This window comes from Acanthaster planci, linkage group LG07 (genome assembly GCF_054643075.1).
Source record: "Acanthaster planci isolate LZ-2023a linkage group LG07, COTS_SCS, whole genome shotgun sequence".
NCBI lineage: Eukaryota > Metazoa > Echinodermata > Asteroidea > Valvatida > Acanthasteridae > Acanthaster > Acanthaster planci.
In genome coordinates, this window is record NC_141783.1 from 7,140,956 (window position 1) to 7,158,325 (window position 17,370).

General features: G+C 39.0%; 2 protein-coding genes across 4 annotated transcripts; one reads left to right on the top strand and one right to left on the bottom strand.

Annotated features, from left to right (window-relative positions):
* Positions 1 to 668: 668 nt before the first annotated feature.
* On the bottom strand, positions 669 to 8,449 carry LOC110978584 (uncharacterized). Of its 3 annotated transcripts, none has more exons than XM_022233696.2 (4): positions 8,294 to 8,449; positions 4,039 to 4,109; positions 2,586 to 2,806; positions 669 to 1,817 (listed from the first exon to the last, which is right to left on the bottom strand). In XM_022233696.2, exons 2-4 carry the CDS (start codon positions 4,050 to 4,052, stop codon positions 1,528 to 1,530), a joined length of 525 nt encoding a protein of 174 aa, XP_022089388.1. In that variant the 5' UTR covers positions 4,053 to 4,109; positions 8,294 to 8,449; the 3' UTR covers positions 669 to 1,527. The 3 variants fall into 3 exon arrangements, with proteins under 3 accessions (XP_022089388.1, XP_022089390.1, XP_022089389.1); XM_022233698.2 differs by having other exon boundaries at positions 8,208 to 8,419; XM_022233697.2 differs by lacking the exon at positions 8,294 to 8,449 and adding an exon at positions 4,446 to 4,597.
* On the top strand, positions 4,647 to 17,305 carry LOC110978583 (uncharacterized). The gene is made up of 11 exons (XM_022233694.2): positions 4,647 to 4,869; positions 5,971 to 6,096; positions 7,296 to 7,434; positions 7,833 to 7,882; positions 10,163 to 10,267; positions 12,302 to 12,411; positions 12,908 to 13,000; positions 13,955 to 14,071; positions 14,670 to 14,744; positions 15,067 to 15,288; positions 15,623 to 17,305. Exons 2-11 carry the CDS (start codon positions 6,075 to 6,077, stop codon positions 15,944 to 15,946), a joined length of 1,257 nt encoding a protein of 418 aa, XP_022089386.2. The 5' UTR covers positions 4,647 to 4,869; positions 5,971 to 6,074; the 3' UTR covers positions 15,947 to 17,305.
* The last annotated feature ends 65 nt before the right edge of the window (positions 17,306 to 17,370 follow it).

Sequence of the window (17,370 nt, forward strand, 5' to 3'; positions counted from 1 at the left end):
CAAATAACCACATATATACATGTAAGCATCAAAGTTATGGTTCTTGTGGCAAAGAATTTCATATACATATGTACATGTATATAAGGATGCTGCTCGACACCTGGTGTGCACAAACCGAGATTAGTGTTTTCTAATTTAACATTTCCATATTTTCACTACTACATTTGACATTGGACATTGTTTTCAGATGGGTAATAGGTCACCTTGGAGAAAAATGGCTTCCATTTATGGATTTTTCAGTTCTTATGATGTGCCCTCCAGCTGGAACTGTAGCGTGGGGCCCCAATACCCAAAGATTGCAACAGGCTGTCCCTGACCAACTAAAGAAGTGGTTTTACAATCCCAAACTCGGTGGTTATGTATAGCTGGCACCTCCATGGCGTCTCAGAGGCTGGCTTTGTCATTTTAATCTAGTGACAACAAATGCACACAAAGTTTACTGAAGACTAGTCCAGTAATACAAAACTTTTGCCCTCCGAGGACGCAATAATGCATACATGTAACTTCTATTCCTGACCACTCGATGTAGTTTCTGACAGTGGCGAACCCACAATCTGTCAGGGGTGCTCGGACTGGAATTTCCCCATTATACTCAATCATTGTGATCTCAAAGGTCATGACAAAGAGCGATAGCAACTTGAGTCAAGAGCAAACAAAACGCCAGACAATTTGACTTTCGAAAAGCAACTTTGCATTTTAATTACAGTACAATTAAAGAAACATGTCAGACATGTTAAAGTGCAAGATAAATGGCAAATGGTAAACAGTGCAAAAATATTCAGAAACATCATAATGACGATATTACTTTGCAAAACAGAAGAATCATTAAAGAAAATGCACAACAAAACCCAAATCTTTGGAAAAACTGCAAGTGATGGCATGTACAAGGATATTTGGCAACAATACCTGTACCAAAAAATGTGCATGAGCTCCATACACATGCATGTACTTTTTACAATTTCAACTACTTAAGCAAATGCAACTTATGCAAGCATAATTAAAGTAACACATAAGTAATACTTATTACATGCCAAGGTTCATTCATACTTCACTGCACCGATATTTAATTTGATATTTTAATATAATATTTAGATTGATACATATAGGAAGCATACCTCAAGTACAAATCATGTAAACCTAACATTTTTGTGCCCTAGAAACGATTCAAAACGAAATCAGCAATCTCCACTTCCAAATCCAGCCAGTGCAAAACATTGGCTTGTCTCCTCTCAGTGAGTACATTGTTAGAAGTTGTAGTGTGACTTGGATCAAAACATCCAGCATCCAGCAATGATACTTGGCCGAATAAGCAAATGTTTCATTTACAAAAAATCATGGTGACAGTGCCCAAGACAAAATCATCAGCCCCGGGTTGACAACCAGAAACAGGAAGAGTGATATAAACAGAACAAGTACAATCAAGGACATGGAGGCCACAAAGGCGGTGTACTCTTCATCTGTCTTGAAGACCCGCACTGCCTTAGGATTGCTGTAGGTTTGTCCTCGTCTTCTAGGGGACCACCACCGCTAGTCGCTTTTGGCTTCCGTCCCCTTGCCTGCAAAGCCAAGATCTGGCATGTAGTCGGTCTCAAGCTGTCCCTTCTCTTCGGTGGCAGAGGGAGCTGTCTTGTTATCGGCAGCAGATCCATGCATGCCCAGACGCACAGCCATCTTGGTGCGGAGCGGGGCGGCGATGCGCCAAGTGAAGCGGCCTGCAAAGAGGCCACCCAAGATGACTGCACCGATGAAGACGGTGGCCATCATACAACCAACCAGGGCAAGAAGTAGGATCACAATGGCCGAAAGTATGGCAGTGCCTGCAGAAATGGACAAGGGAAAATGGCACAGATGACATAACAGGAATGACACCGAGGGTTTTAATAGTCTAGTTTAGCTGGAGACTCATGCAAATGCCCTCTTTTATGAGGGATTTTTGCCCTTTGCATACTTGTACTGCAAAGACAGATTGATCAATTTCAACTGAAGAGCTAGAAGATACTGAACATCGTGCACCCAAATAAGTGTACCTAAATTCAGAAAATGTGAGGTTTTGGGAGATTTTGCAAGCTTGTTTTCTTTCCGAGATAAAAACAAAAACAAACAAATTTTGGGTCCAGCCAATACATGTACTTTGAGAAAAGGTAATGCCACCAAGTTACATCACAGCAAGGTTTTGCACTGTGGATTTGGAAAAATTGAACACATTTCAACTCTAGGAGACTTTGCTGCTATTTCCAGCAACATCAAATTCACTTTTAATTTGCATTTGCATGAAGTGTGAGCTTGCCTTTTATTTATTTACAGTCATATTCAGTCAGTTTTTATATGACAAAGTTGCCTGGACTAGACAAATTACTTTGCTCTTATCAGGACTTTGTTATAAAAGGAGTGGAAACAAAGAAAAAATATTCCTAAAACTGGAATTTGCAGAATTTGGTCTTTATGACACTATTTTATTATATCAGTGTTCTGTATATCGTGAGTGGACTACATGTGTTGAATCTGCAACATGCTTGATGAAAAGGAGCAGTCAGTCCAGCAGTCTGCATTCAGTCAGTCTGTCATTTGATCATTCACCGTCATACCTTCAATGACGAGCAATGCAATAACGCCAATGATGAGAAAGGTGGCCACAAATGACACAAAAGCCACAGCTGGGAGAAAGCTCGTTGCCACAGCAACACCAATCAAAGTAGCAGCAATGGGTCGTTGTTTGGCAAAGATGATGGCTGCTGCACTGCGTTCCTTCACATGAAGGTATTCCATCATGCTTTGAAGCCACGTCTGCGCATGGCGCAATCTTTCACTGCAAAAAATGGAAAACTCACTATTATAATATCATTAATAACAAAAGACTAACTAGGGAAGCTAAACTGGCTATGTCTAAAAGTGATAAATGTACAAAAAGCACATCAAGGCCTGTGTAAATTGAGATCACCAGAGGTGTAGACTGGACTCGCTTGACCTGGACTCAAATCGGACTCGAGTTGCTATTTTTGTGACTCATGACTCAACTTGTAACTTTATTTTGACTTGCAAAAAATAAATTGTGACCCGACTTCGACTTGCTTATTATGACTTTTTACCAACGCAAGTCAAAACTATTCAACTGAACCCATTAAAGTTTTAAATAAGCCTATCAACTTAGGCCTTGCGTTCTTGAAATAATCAGTGTAAGACTTTGTTTGGTCTCGTCTCCCAAGGCAACGTCTGAATCACTAGACTGTAGCTTGAAATCACACCTCGCGCAACTTGACAAAAAGACTTGAGACTTGCTTGTGTTTGGACCAAACTGCCTCGTCACTTGACTTTACCTGTTATCAAATGACTTGTGACTGGACCAAATGACTTGTGACTGGACCAAATGACTTGTGACTGGGCTCAGACTTGCAAAAATTGCCTTACGACTTGACCTTGCAAACACTGACTTGCTACCACCTCTGGGGGTACACTGTTAAGTCCTGTCACGTCCCTACTTTGTCCGACTACACGAGCTTCGTCTGCAACCTACTCAAGCCAAGCACAACTGTCAACACATTTGGGCATGACCAACTTTGATTATCTAGCAGAAATGCGCATATAGTCAACCTCATTGATGCGATGTCCCTCAGACTTGCAGATTACCTCGTTTTAACAGGAAGCTTGTTTTATCAGGAATGACAACAAAGAAGAACGAAGGATTGGGGCCTAAAATATCCCTGTTATACATGTAAGCAGAATGTTTGACAGTCTCTTATTAACAATAATAATTTTTAAAGGTTTTTATGTCGCGGTTGGGATGAACATTCCTGTATACATGTACCTGATAAAGAAGTGCATTCAGCTAAAACCATGGTTTCCGGTTTTGAGGATATTTTTCCTCCTGTCAGTTGGGTTGTGGGTTTAATTGCACATAACATATTCAAGGGGAACTCCCATCAAAATCTTTCCACACAATGCCATTTCAGAGTTCTCCCATCACCCCCCCCCAAAAAAAAATGGACACTCCACCAAACAAAGACAATTACAATGGTAATTTTAAAAAAGGCTTTAACTTACTTCATAGCTGCCATCTCTCTGCTTTTCAGAATTTTATGGTGTCCAACTTTTTTTTACTCCTTCAGCAAAATCTGTTAGAATGGGAGAGAAATTGTTTATTGAGAAGGATTTGAATATCGGGAGAGCAAATTTTTCAATCAGTCACTGCTTTGCTTTATCTTTTTTGCCGTGAAAAAACTTAAATCCAATCAAGCAGATAATTTCTTGAGGACTTGTACTCTATCACTTTGAACTTGAAGAAAACTTACAAACACGCATCCAAGATTTCATGTAAAATGAATCAAGTTCAAAGATCATGAAGATGACACAATTTGTGGCTTTTAGTTTCAATACAAAAACAGCCATTCCCAATTTCTGCTGAATTGTGGCTAAAATTAATGGTTCTAATACTCCCACTAAAGTCTTACCCCACTGGAAAAATAAAGTGGAATGTTCCATGGGAAATGCCTCTAGGGGAATCACACATAAATTACATATCCAAAACATTCTTAGCATTCATGTATCATGTGACAACATTTAAATAGGGCGCCACCTACTAAAAAAGTAAGCACTCCACTCAAGAAATACGTATGGCCTGTCTGTATCTGCCGGGGAATTCCCACTGTAGCGATCGGACTTGTGGGAATTCCCTCTTACTGAAGGGCTCCACCAAGCGGCTTGCAAGCGGCAACGAAACCAGGAAGTTCATGACGAAATACAGTACATCATGCTGCAGGCAAAGCTTTATAGTTTGAAACTTGAATCATGAAAAAATCGTCATCATGGAGGCATTTGGCAATAAAACATTAATGTAAGCGCCATTCTATGTAAACAGGCCAATCGTGAATTGAGGTTTGTATGTTTTGTATTATGTTTAGGGCCAAGTAATTGGCCTTGCGACATGGTGGTGCCGTACATGTCGGATATGAATAGGTTCGGTCAAAATTAAAATATTACTCAGTCTTGGATTGAGCTGAGTGATAGCCCAACTCCTCACCGTTTTCATGAAGAGCCTAACATGTCAAAAAGGGTTTTTTTCGATTTGGCGTTTTTCAATATTGTTTTCGAACATTCTACTTGACCTACAAGCAAAACATAACGTCAAAGTTACATTAATGTTGTCAGGGGCAAAAATCACAATAAGTACATTTTGCATTTTCATTAAGAGGCACAATCTGACTGCCCCGCATACACACACAAAATGTAACTGCAGGAAAGACCACAAAGTAGACTTAGGTCAACTGATTTTGGTTTTCACAAAGTGGCACACGCCTTCATACATATATATTCACAGCAGCGGGCACGTAAACATGCATGCCCCTACCCTATGGAAAAAATACAGAATGTAGGAAAACATGGATTTCGGACTCATCTTTACCATTTGATTTCAGCTTATTCAACCAGTCTAATACTTGCCCCCAGCGTACACAAAGACCGTGATATATTTGAACATTAGGCCTATATCCCCAGATCTGTAGATCATGCAATCTGGAACAACAAAAGTTCTAATTAAAATCCTTTGTTTTTATAAAGAATTAATGCATCAGTCTGATACGGTACGTCTAAATTAAAGATTGTTGCACCTGCGATCTCTGCTCTCTTCAACAAGAAAATTTCTCGAATATTTTGATTGTTTTAGGGTGCATTCTTTAGGCCACATGAAAAAAGTAACAAGTTTAGCATCAGCGCCCGCCTCAAAATCTTGCTGCATGGCTTTTTTTCTTTAAAAGTTGTCTTTTCCGATGTCCTTAGCTGTCCCCCCATAGTTTCTACAATGCCCACACAACCTAGTGCATACACTAGGCATGTAATGGTGAATTCTTCTCACAGCTACGTGTACCAGATGATTTGCCCAATGTCCTTTGCTGTCAGATCTTGTTTATTTTTCAAACCTCACATCTTTTGAATTTGTAAGGAGTGCATTCATCATTTTTTCACCCTTTTTCGTTGCAGTCCAAGTTTCTGCAAGTGGAAGTCAACTGCAAACTGAACAAAACAGAAATTACTGTCACTTTCACAAAGAGGATGATACTTTTGTCCGTGTTATAAGCATATTGATGAGTATCATGTCACAAACAGGTAAAATATACATGTCTGAATCCCACAAAAATGAGTTATGGCCACATTTTCAATAATTTTATTTCAGTTTGCATCAGAAAGAACTAACCGAGTTCAGTGTTTTGACATTTAACATTACAATTTGGCATCTTGGTGAAAATAATGAGGGTTCCAGTTGTACATGTACGGTGGGCAAGATTCTTCAAAGGCCTTAAACTAATTACATGTAGTGGCTCTAGGGACTTGGGACTCGTGTTAGGTTGGTTCACAAGTCGAACAGATAAATTTACTCATTCAAGACAACTACCTTGTGTATACTCTTTGGATTTGATGAAATACATAAAATAATTTGAAATGTTTTATTTAGCATATGATTCCTGGGTACAAAAATGTTTGTATCATTCACCATACAGTCACTTGTGTTGCTGTGTAAGGCATCGAGTATACAATACCTGAACACGAGTTGGTAGTTTCCATCCACAAACAAGGAATTTACATGTATATGTAATAGTCATCTCATTGGTACTGCGAGATTCTCCCTTTATTATAATCGAGTAGGCAAGGCTTGTTTATGGAACCTGGGCAACTTTTAAGGCCAGCTGCTATTGTAGAACCATTTTGGATTTTATGAAAAAGGATCAATTTGTCACTTTTCCCAGAATCTTGAAATGTCTTTCTGATTTTTTTTTATTTGAAATTGTGGCACAGTAAATTGCTTCATGTCATTAACCCCTTTGACAGGAACTTCATTCCGAAAGCTGACTCCAAGAATTCCAGCCTCGCTTGGCCACGAAGGCCACCTGCCAAACCGGAAATTCTCAGTTTGTGGCCCAGTGTGCTCTGCACGCTTTGAATTACATGAATTACATTGAATTGGCATGTGGCTCTACTCAAGCTTCCACATTCCCGTTGCCTCTTTTCAAAGTGCGGACTATTGTGAAGCTGGTGATGATGCAAATTCGGTCTTTTCATTTCTGGGCTACACAAAGGCCAATTACCATATATACAAGAGCCAGGGTTTGCCTTCTTTCACAGTGTTCGCTCGAGCGTGGGCCGAGAATAATAGCTGAAAAGTGGGCCGAGGATCTCAATTTTTACGGCGTGTCTTAACGGCACAAAGGGGTTAATGTCACTTGGGTATATACACATTCATTGACTTCAAAACCATCAAAAACTTTCTTTACATTGTAATTTGCCCCATTTTTACCGGGTTCATTCAGACGGAAGCGAAGTGATTCTGAAGGAGGGACTGTGCATCAAAAAGAGTGGCAACAGAAACCTACTCGGCCAATACAAATGGCAGAAGCGCTGGTTTGTCTTGATACAGCGAGGTCGGACAGCGACTCTTTACTACTACGAGTGAGTGAAACCAGAGTCAAAAAGAAATGCTTCTCAGGCAGACCGTTCAGATTGTTCTCTTGTCTTCCCAGTGCATTTCTAAGCTTTTCCAAGGGAAATTTTCATTTCTGACTCGTTTTCCCTGTCACTCTTTAATTTTACCTGCCCACCCATCCTCAATTCAGACTAACCACACTTTTGGAAAGGCAGTCCTTGCTTGCAGGTACAGAACTTTCGAGTTGCCCGTTTTACAGATGTCACTAACACTGGTGAATTAATCTCAAGTTGCATTTCCACTGGCACAGTGGAGGCAAAAGCTCAGATGTATTACCAAGGGATAGCTAATCAACTCCCCCGAAGCATCAGAACACTTTTTCTTGTTTCAATCTGTGAAACATCTTTAATATTCATTTTTCTAGCAAGCAAGGCGCCAAAACACCTAAAGGACAGATACAGCTCAGTAATAAGTGTGAGTAGACATTTTTTGATTAAACAGGCAACTTACTCTGTATAAAATTATTAAATCATTAAATATGGTTTTGCCGCACACAACTTTTTAGTGACTTTGAATTACATTAAATTTTTATGACAAGAATAAATGTCAATATGGATATCAAGTAAATAAATTAAACTTACCAATCCATATGCTTTCTATCTGTGAACAGGATACTACAAGGCTGTACAACTGATACATTTCTACACATTAACCAATGTCGAAAAGTTTGAGTTCTGAATTACCAGAAATGCAACTTCCTTTTGGGCTGCAGCTCCCCCCCAGAAAAATGCCTGTTTACCTGTTTTACTTGCAAAGAAATCAAGAGAAACAGGAATGGTAGGAGCAGATCGTGCCAAGTTTCCAAAAAGCAAATACAGAACTTACATACAGAACCAAAAGGCAGATGAAAGCATGCCCTAGATGCTCTGCAGTACATCCCAGTCACCAGAGTCCTTACAGAAATTCCTTACACCCTGGTTTTATATGGCCTCATGAAAACCTTTTGGAGTGAGGCCAAATACCTCATGCATGGCCAAGAGAGTCTTAGTACAATAACAAAAGGCAGGTGGAATTTTCACTGTAGCCCCAGTGGAGTAAACAATAAGTACCTTCTAACAATGCTGAGCTTAGCATATAAATGTTGCTTAATTCCGCTAGCCAATTTGGACTGTTCCATTAGGTGGAACTATAAATAATACTATGGTCCAAAATTGAGGATAAAGTAAATGGTATTGGGATTTTGTTTTAAACTGCTCTGTTCAACTAAATCAAGGTATGGGGTACAAAAATTCACTGAAACACAAATAAAAATTGAGTTTTATTACAAGGCAGAGTCAAAAGTGGTGGACTTTTTCCCCTTCAAAGACTTCCAGCAGTCTTTCAAGGACGATGGAATAGTGGCTGTGGTGATGGTGGGGGGGTGCTTAACATCAAGTCAAATCAATATGCAGGGTCTTCTCCTCTGCTGCTCACAGGCTTTGCTACATGCCAGCTATTGTCATTGACAGTCTGGGCAGAATACAGCTAGCTGGAAGCTTCCAGACAATAACTTTGTTTGCACTGAATCCTGCCACGGGGCATTGCATTTTCCAATGGTAGCTAACTGTAAATAAACCTTGCTGCATCTAATGTACACTGGATCCTGATCCTGCTTCCATCCACCTTTCACAATGAAGGAAGGTCACTGTGTATGCAGTGCCAACTTGCACACTAAATGGTGCTTAACTTGCTCTGCTGAAGTTATTGCACTAAGGCCTGTCTGGGGATGATTGCCATTCTGTTTGCTCTAATTTCTTGCTAGGCTCAAATATTCATGAATGTTTACATGTACTCAACATCGCACCATTTTTCCACACTTGTGTGCGAAGTACTTTGTTGTTGCTGCCCTTTTCAGACACTATGACTTTAAACGCAACCCAAGACAAACATTTCAGAGCATTTTTAGTATTATTTTATTTTATTTTATTTTATTTTATTTTATTTTATTTTATTTTATTTTATTTTATTTTATTTTATTTTATTTTATTTTATTTCATTTCATTTCATTTCATTTCATTTTATTTTATTTTATTATATTTTATTTTATTTTATTTTATTTTGTTTTATTATTTTTTTTATTTTATTTTATTTTGTTTTATTTTATTTTATTATTTTATTTCATTTCGTTTTCTTTTCCTTTCTTTTATAAAGGCATGAATGTAAAGCGACTGAAAGTTGAAGATAGTTTAGCGTTTTCAGGAGATTTTGAATTGTCATGGTAGCATTGCCGTTATTGCAGCAATACTGAAAAATTTCCCAAATTTGTGGGTCCGTTAAAGTAGATTTCGAGTAGCCTGCTTTGTTCCCACATTTAAATGTCAAAGGAGAAACATAATCAAGCCTTGGATCGCATAACCTTTAATAATATTCCTTGTTGATAAACAAAGCGACACTCACATTGACAAATCCATAATATTTAATGGAATTAAGCTACAATCATTTTATAGAATTTTTCATTAATCTACTAGATATCAGTATAAGCTGAAGGTTTTTGATGTGACCCTATATTAGAAATAAAGAATACATCACTAAAGCTGACAAATACATTTATGAACCTGCATGAAATAGAAGACACAAGTAACAAATATAATAAGTCAGACGCTGACAATGGCACATACAAAACATTGGCTTTAAAGTTCATGTAATTATTTACGGGAAATTTGGTTATTTATAAGAGGTAATTTTTCAACAAAATAAATTTCTTTCTTTATTCAGATGTTACAAGGGAGCCAGAAGGCAAAGAGAGGGAGCAACCAAACTGTTTTGAAGTGGGACCCTTTGCAGAAGATGGTACAACAAGGACCTACTATATCAGCTGTGGTGAGACTTCATCATCTGCTTGTTGAGAAGTCCTTGTTCTCTTTATCAAAATTAATCTAAGGGTTCCTCATCAGACCATGGAGCCGACCTTTGCATAATTAGCAAGTTAGGCTAATTCAAACCAATTGATTTTCTAATTGGATTTAATTGGGTCCAGTTGGCAATCAGTTGTGCTCAGTTGGTTTCAGTTGGTATGTTTTCTTACCCATTTGTTTTGCCCCATCCATTGGAGATTTCAAATCAGACGCAGTTGGTTTCAATTGGCATTTTTGTCTTTGTTTATTTTCCCCAATCAATTAGAATTCAAATGGGAATCAAATGGTTCCAATTGGTATGCTTTCTGTCTGTCTGTTTTCCTCGATCAATTGGAAATTTCAAATGGGATGCAACTGGTTCCAATTGGTATGCTTTCAGCTTGTTTCCCCCATCAAATGGATTTTTCAAATGGGACTCAATTTGTTTGAATTGGTATTGAAATGGTTTCAGTTGGTTCTTTGGTTGGTTACAAATGGATTGTGAATTGGCATTCAAATGGTGTCAATTGGTTTGAAATGATCCAACTGAGAAAAGGTCAGAATTTACTATTCAAACCAATTGGACCCAATTGGATTCCAATTTGATTCCAAGAAAAAGCAATTGGTTTTGGAATTTGTTACTGAATTGGTAGTGAATTGGATCCAAATGGTATATGAATTGGATCAATGGGTAAGTGAATTTGTCTCAATAGGTGAATGAATTGGACATTTTTAGTAAGAGAGCATTTGCTCAATATGAATCGCATCATAGGTTACTTGTGAACATCAATAAATTTATGCCAGGTCGACCCCCATGAGGGTGGCCATACACCAACTCACTCCACGAAACATATCTGTTTGAACTGGTGTCATGTCATGCTTAAATGACTTTGTCTTATTGAAATACCGAAATTGCTAATTGATAGACAAGAGGGACATTCCTTGCCTGGGTAATGTGTGACCACATTTCCCTTCAAAATGTCCAATGAAGCCATTTTTCATTTTACAGTCATTTCCTCCCTTCTGTAAAGATGAACATGTCTGCATTCATCACTATTGATTGACCACTTTTTATCATCAAGTTGCCTCCATTTCATTAAATAGTAATGTTGTAATATCCCCCCCCCATTTAATCCTCCCTGAACATGAAACAGCTGTTTGGCACATATGTTAGGAGATGATGCAACTTTCTGTGGGACACTTGAGGGTGGTGTGGTGGCCTTTGATCTATGAGTCAAGACTTTGATGACTGAACACTGACCACCACACCAAACCCAACTAGTGTCCATTTGTTTCTTCTTTACAGTCTCCCAGTCATCTTTATCCACTTGCCGCCGGGGTTTCTGGTACCGGACACGTATTCTTTATACGCGTGGCCAGGGTCTCCAAAATCGGACAAAGGGAACTGGGCCTTGTAACAAAAGACTGTACTTGTAAAACGACCAGGTTGCTGGGCATTACCAACATTTTTTCACTCTCAATAGTGGAGATAATCCAGCCTTGTTTTAAAACAGTATACCACGGTTTGGGGCAATTAGTGCGAGTGGGACAAAAGCGCTCCACCACCGCAGCAATGAGCCACACAGTACCATTGCAGGCTAATCTGGCCCTTATTGAAAAGAGGTCAGCAGCGCACTGTGCCAGTTTCATGAACAAAAGAAAATTACGTCACACCGCAAAATCTGGGCTCTTTTTACAAGGCAGCAGGCCTGGCTGAAATACTCCAGCATCAATAGATGTTGTCTGTCAGATAAGAGTAGAAACCAGACAGTCCTTGGTGTGGGTGTAAGTGTCCAGTAAATGAAGATAGGAATTTTAAAGAATTTTGAAAACAGAAAAAAATGATAATTATCCCACCCCAGCATCGTCAACATTGATAACTGCCACCGGCTCGAAGTGGTTAATGTACACCTTGGGACGGCTAATCCAGTGGCCAGTGGAGGTGCAACAGTAACAACACAAAAAGTGTAGAGTATCAAAGTTACAGTGAATGGAGAGTGAGATTTCTTTTTCTCCATAGAAAGTGAAGATGATAAACATGAGTGGATGGAGGTTCTGGATGCTGCAATAGAGGGCGCTTCAGCACAAAAAGCTTTGCTTCGCAAGCAGACAGCCTCCTTCAAAGCTAAGGTAGCTTTCTAGTGCAATCCCCATTCAAATGGTTCTTGGTTTATTTACTTCAGTGTTCTCAGTTCTGTTCATTTTAAAGGGATGTGTGTTTCTCAACTGGTTGTTTCAGGAATGATGTTTCCCATTTACATCGTACTGTCTGACGTTTAACGTGAATATTTAATATATGGATTTAGACAGAGATGTGCAACTAATATACAATATTTGCAGAAGAATGGGCTGGATTCCAGACTTTACTGAAATGCTGAATTCCTTTCCAAGGTATTAGACTGGCACATCATGTCTGTCTCGAGCAAAAAGACTTGACCACAGCACTGCATCATGCAGTAGTCGTTTAAGTTAAACAGCACAACACTGACATCTTCAGCAAGGAAGTAGATTGACTTTCCATTAAGAATAATGACTTCTAATGTTCTTGAGATTTAAGCTGAAGTTGATGGTCATTGTAATATCCTGACCATGTCTATAAAGACTTCATGTATGGTTCATTGTTTAGAAAAGGAAAGACAGAGAAAGTAGAAATTCTCAGCTGGCAGAGAAGAATGAATTCAGGAGAGACATGTACTTGGATGCAGAGTGGAGAAAGCAAGTGAGTCCAAGAGACAGAGATATGGGGGAGGGAAAATAGAATACGAAGGGTCTGTGCAAGGAAGAAGATTCTACCTGTGGATACCGAGCAGTCGGATTCTAGCAAAATTTGGCAACTTTTTCTCTGACACAAAGGTCCATGTGATTGTGTAATAATAAAAAAAATGCTACAAAGCTCTGAAATAGTATACAAACTGTAACTATCAGTCCCAGATCACTCAAATCCACCAAGAGGTTTTGGAGGATTGGCAGTAATGAGAGAGGGAGAGCCTAGCCACTATTTCCTTACTTTGAACTGGCTGCTTGAGAATTATGTTCAAAGAATGTGCCATCATTTTCCATCACAGTGAGGGATTTTGGAGGATTCAGAGAGGTTTCTGCCAAAAATCCAAAAGAGGGCTGGAGTAATTCTGGCAAAATTTTTCTTACTGTTGGTCAGACACAAAATGCAGAGGCGATTCATATTGGGTCTTATACCTAATGGATGTAGTGGTATTTAGACAATTCAAATTCATTGTACTGTATATTTTGGGCATTCATGAGTACATACATGCATAATGAAGAGTTTTGATGTGTACATTGAAGTAAATAAAGTACTAGACCACAAACCACAACCTCAGATCTGTCAACAAACCATAACCTCAGATCTGTTAACGAACCATAACCTCAGGTCTATCAACGAACCATAACCTCAGATCAGTCAACGAATCGTAACCTCAGGTCTGTCAACAAACCATAACCTCAGGTCTATCAACAAACCATAACCTCAGATCAGTCAACGAATCATAACCTCAGGTCTGTCAACAAACCATAACCTCAGATCAGTCAACGAACCATAACCTCAGATCTGTCAACAAACCATAACCTCAGATCTCTATCATTCTCCCACCTTTTTTGTTAATTAAAGAATAAAACCAGTCTATCACACCTCATTCCCTCATTTTGATTTGAGCAGCAGTGGAACAACCTGTTGGCCTTGGCAGTTGGCAAAAATTGGAAGAAAACAGACACCAAAGATGGTGTGACAGTCAGCAGAATGAGTTTCAGTGATCTGCCACTTGCTGTGGTCAAGGTGAGGATTACTTGACCCTTAAATGGCTCAGATATCTCACCCAGCGGCACAGTGTGGACTGGTGTCAATCCACACTCCATAACTTGGATTTTTCTCTCATCATGGCTAAAGTGTGGTACAGTCTAACAATTGTGATGTGAGGCAAAGCAAAAGGTGTCATGCAAGGGGAGTCATGAATCCATGTTCAACACCTCAGAGGTCAACAAATATCATTTGATATACTGGCAATAAGATGAAAAGTACGAAATGATATCCAGAGTGTTAATACTTTTCTTTAACATGTGCATGCTATTCAATGAGAGCTGCATGTTAATGTACAAGATATTGGAAACACTGACCTTTGGCCTTATGATGTAGAAGAAACACACATGCATCTGTTTATGTAATTTTTTCGGTACTTTTAAATTTAAAGAGAAACAGAGAGTTCAAGATTTACTTTCATAACTGGATTTTGTGGAATGAAATGTTTTTTTCTGTAGGCTACACATACAACATAGTGTGGTGCCCATCGTCTGCTGACTCTGTGTTCAGAATTTCCATAGAGCTAGTATCTGGGAACTTTACCAAGATGGCACTGTATTTTTCCTTTTTTTTCTAGGTTGAGGGTGTGATAAATGCCAGGTGCAGGCATGTCTACAGCTTCATACAGAGAGCCATACGCCCTGGTGGGAAAGTATGTCAAATCAACCTGTGATCCACTTATTTCATCATTTAAACCTCCAGAGATCATTTGCAGTTACTGTGTTTTGGTATTTAATCGAATGGGTTCAATTTAATGTGGAAGTGTCTAAGCATTAAACCTGTTGAAATGAGCAAGTTCTGTAATTCAGCTGCCCATGCAAAAAGCCAGCATATGATTTATGTAGCAGGCATTATCATTTCTCGGCGGACATTATCAAATGTTATTACAAGTTGCACGTTGTGAATTAGGAGACTGTCTGAGGTATTTATGAATTGCGCTTCAAACCCACTGATTTCCCTCCCCTCCCCCACAGCTGGATTTCCCATTCAGAGGTGCAGATGATGTGTTGGAAGAGTTCACGATTCCACCAAGGGGTACCATCATGGACTGTTACAAGGAGATCAAGGTCCTGCCCAACACCAGTCCCCGCCGAATGACCCTTCTGCAGATGTTCGTGCCCCTACAACTGACCCAAGGTGAATCCTGTGGGATACTCATCACATCTGTCCACCATCCAGACAGTCAAAAGAAACAGGTAGGCTTATTCTTTCAAGATTTCCTAGGGTTGATGCACATGCATTTGGAATTTATAAAAAGTTAATAGTTTCAGGATCGCTGAGCTGGAACAAAAAATCATTTGATTAGAGCCACAGGCACTCAAGGAGATATGACCCGACACAAGAACAGTCACAAGTAACAGGGTGAACAACTACAAAGGAATCTTTTTGTTGCAGTTCATATGAATAGTTTGTGACTTGATTTCAGACTGGGGGTCTTTTGGGGTCTTGCGATGGTCCACAACGTGTCACTTTCAACACTAATTTGAAGTCCCAACTTAAGTATTAAATTCATTCACTTGCATTCATCAGGGTGCTGTCTCCTGCAATGTGGGCTTGTCTGGTTGCATCATCAAACCACAACAGAACCCACAAGCCAGCTTGTCGACCAATCCCCCTCCTGACACAGAGGAAGACAGTGCCAGTGAGGATGAGGACGGGCTCCTTCCACCATGCAGGGCAGGGAGGTCAGAGGTCACCCACCTAACTTTGCTGGGTCAGATCAATCTGCAAGGGTCACTGCAGCCAATGCTGAAGGGAGCCTACAAGTCAGGGCTGCTTGTGCATGGCATGCGGGCGTTCTTCCAAAACCTGACCGAGCACATCTACAGCTATGTCAAGATAGTGGATGTCTGACATGTAAACAAAATCAGGACAAAGAATGTGGTTCTGTTTTGGATAAGCACCAGGTTTGTGCGGTCTTTCCTTGGCAGCATAATGAAAAATGCACTGTTTTGAACTTACTGCTATAATAATAAGGGAATTTCCTAGATAATCTCTTACCTTTCTCATCAAGACCAGATTTGGTTGCAAAACTATATACAATGAATAGCTACTGCTTCTTTAAAAGAATATGTATGGTAGCGAAGTATCTGGATGGAGGGTTGTGAACTTGTTGCACAGGGGTTGCCCTAAGAAGTTGTCGATCAGTTCATGCGGTGATGGACCCAACCCAGCAAAAGGGTTCCAATGTCACTGAAGTCATTTTTTGAGTTACAGAACTTTCATCAAATCCAAACAAGCACAGGGGTGTCAAACATTGTTGTATGTCAAATTTATAGCTCAGCACTGGTGTGCTCTGTGAAAACAAGCATGAGAAAACTTGTTTACTTGATTTATCCACACAACTCTCTGTATTTTACAGCTTTTGGTATCAATGTATTCTTCTCATTTTAAGATTTCAACATTTATTTGGGCAAACCTAGTATCTGCCCCAACACCCTTTTTACCATTGAAAGCTGCAAATCTGTTAAGTGTGTTTAAATTCTTCCAAACATGCCCTCTTTTGCTGAGAAAAAAAGAATGATATATTTGAACTGACAACTTTTCTTTTCTGAAAGCAATATAGGTCAACTTTGTTAAAATTACAGTTCATTTATTGATTCGTCAATACGAATTTCTGTTGTTAAATTTAATGTGAATTAGAATTTCTTTAGTTGAAAACTCAAATCGAGTGAGTGTGTGAATTTTTCAAACATGACCACTTTTGCCAGGGAAAGGATATTTGAACATTGTTGAATATTTTTGTATGTGTATTTTTTCAAGTCGACAATTTTGCTAGTATCAAAAGAAATATCAGATTTGTAATGACAGTTTAGTTCTTATTTTAGTATTTGCTTATATGAATTCAGTTCTAAATAAATGCTACCTGTTCACGTTTCTTAGCAGATCATGAAATATTTGTAAGCTTGCAGGAAATGACGGATACAAATTCAGTGCACAATGTTTCAGGTTTTTTAAGTAAAAGTCCTTAAATTGATCATATTCCTTTGTAGATCAAGTACGTATAATGTTTAGTTTATTCTATGTATATTGAGTGTCCAAGAGTGTGATATTTAAAGAAAATTGAGCTGTTGATTGTTACGAAAAACAAGAATTATTTTTGTATTGTGAAACCGTAGCATCGATGACTGACTAAATTTTAGAAATTTTCAGGTTTATACTTATTAAAAAGTTGCAATAAAGTGTAGAATGGCAGAAATCCAAATACACCAAGATGTAGTAAAATGTAGTATCAAACTTATTTTGGCTGACATGGTTGACAGTCTGTAGTTGTGGTA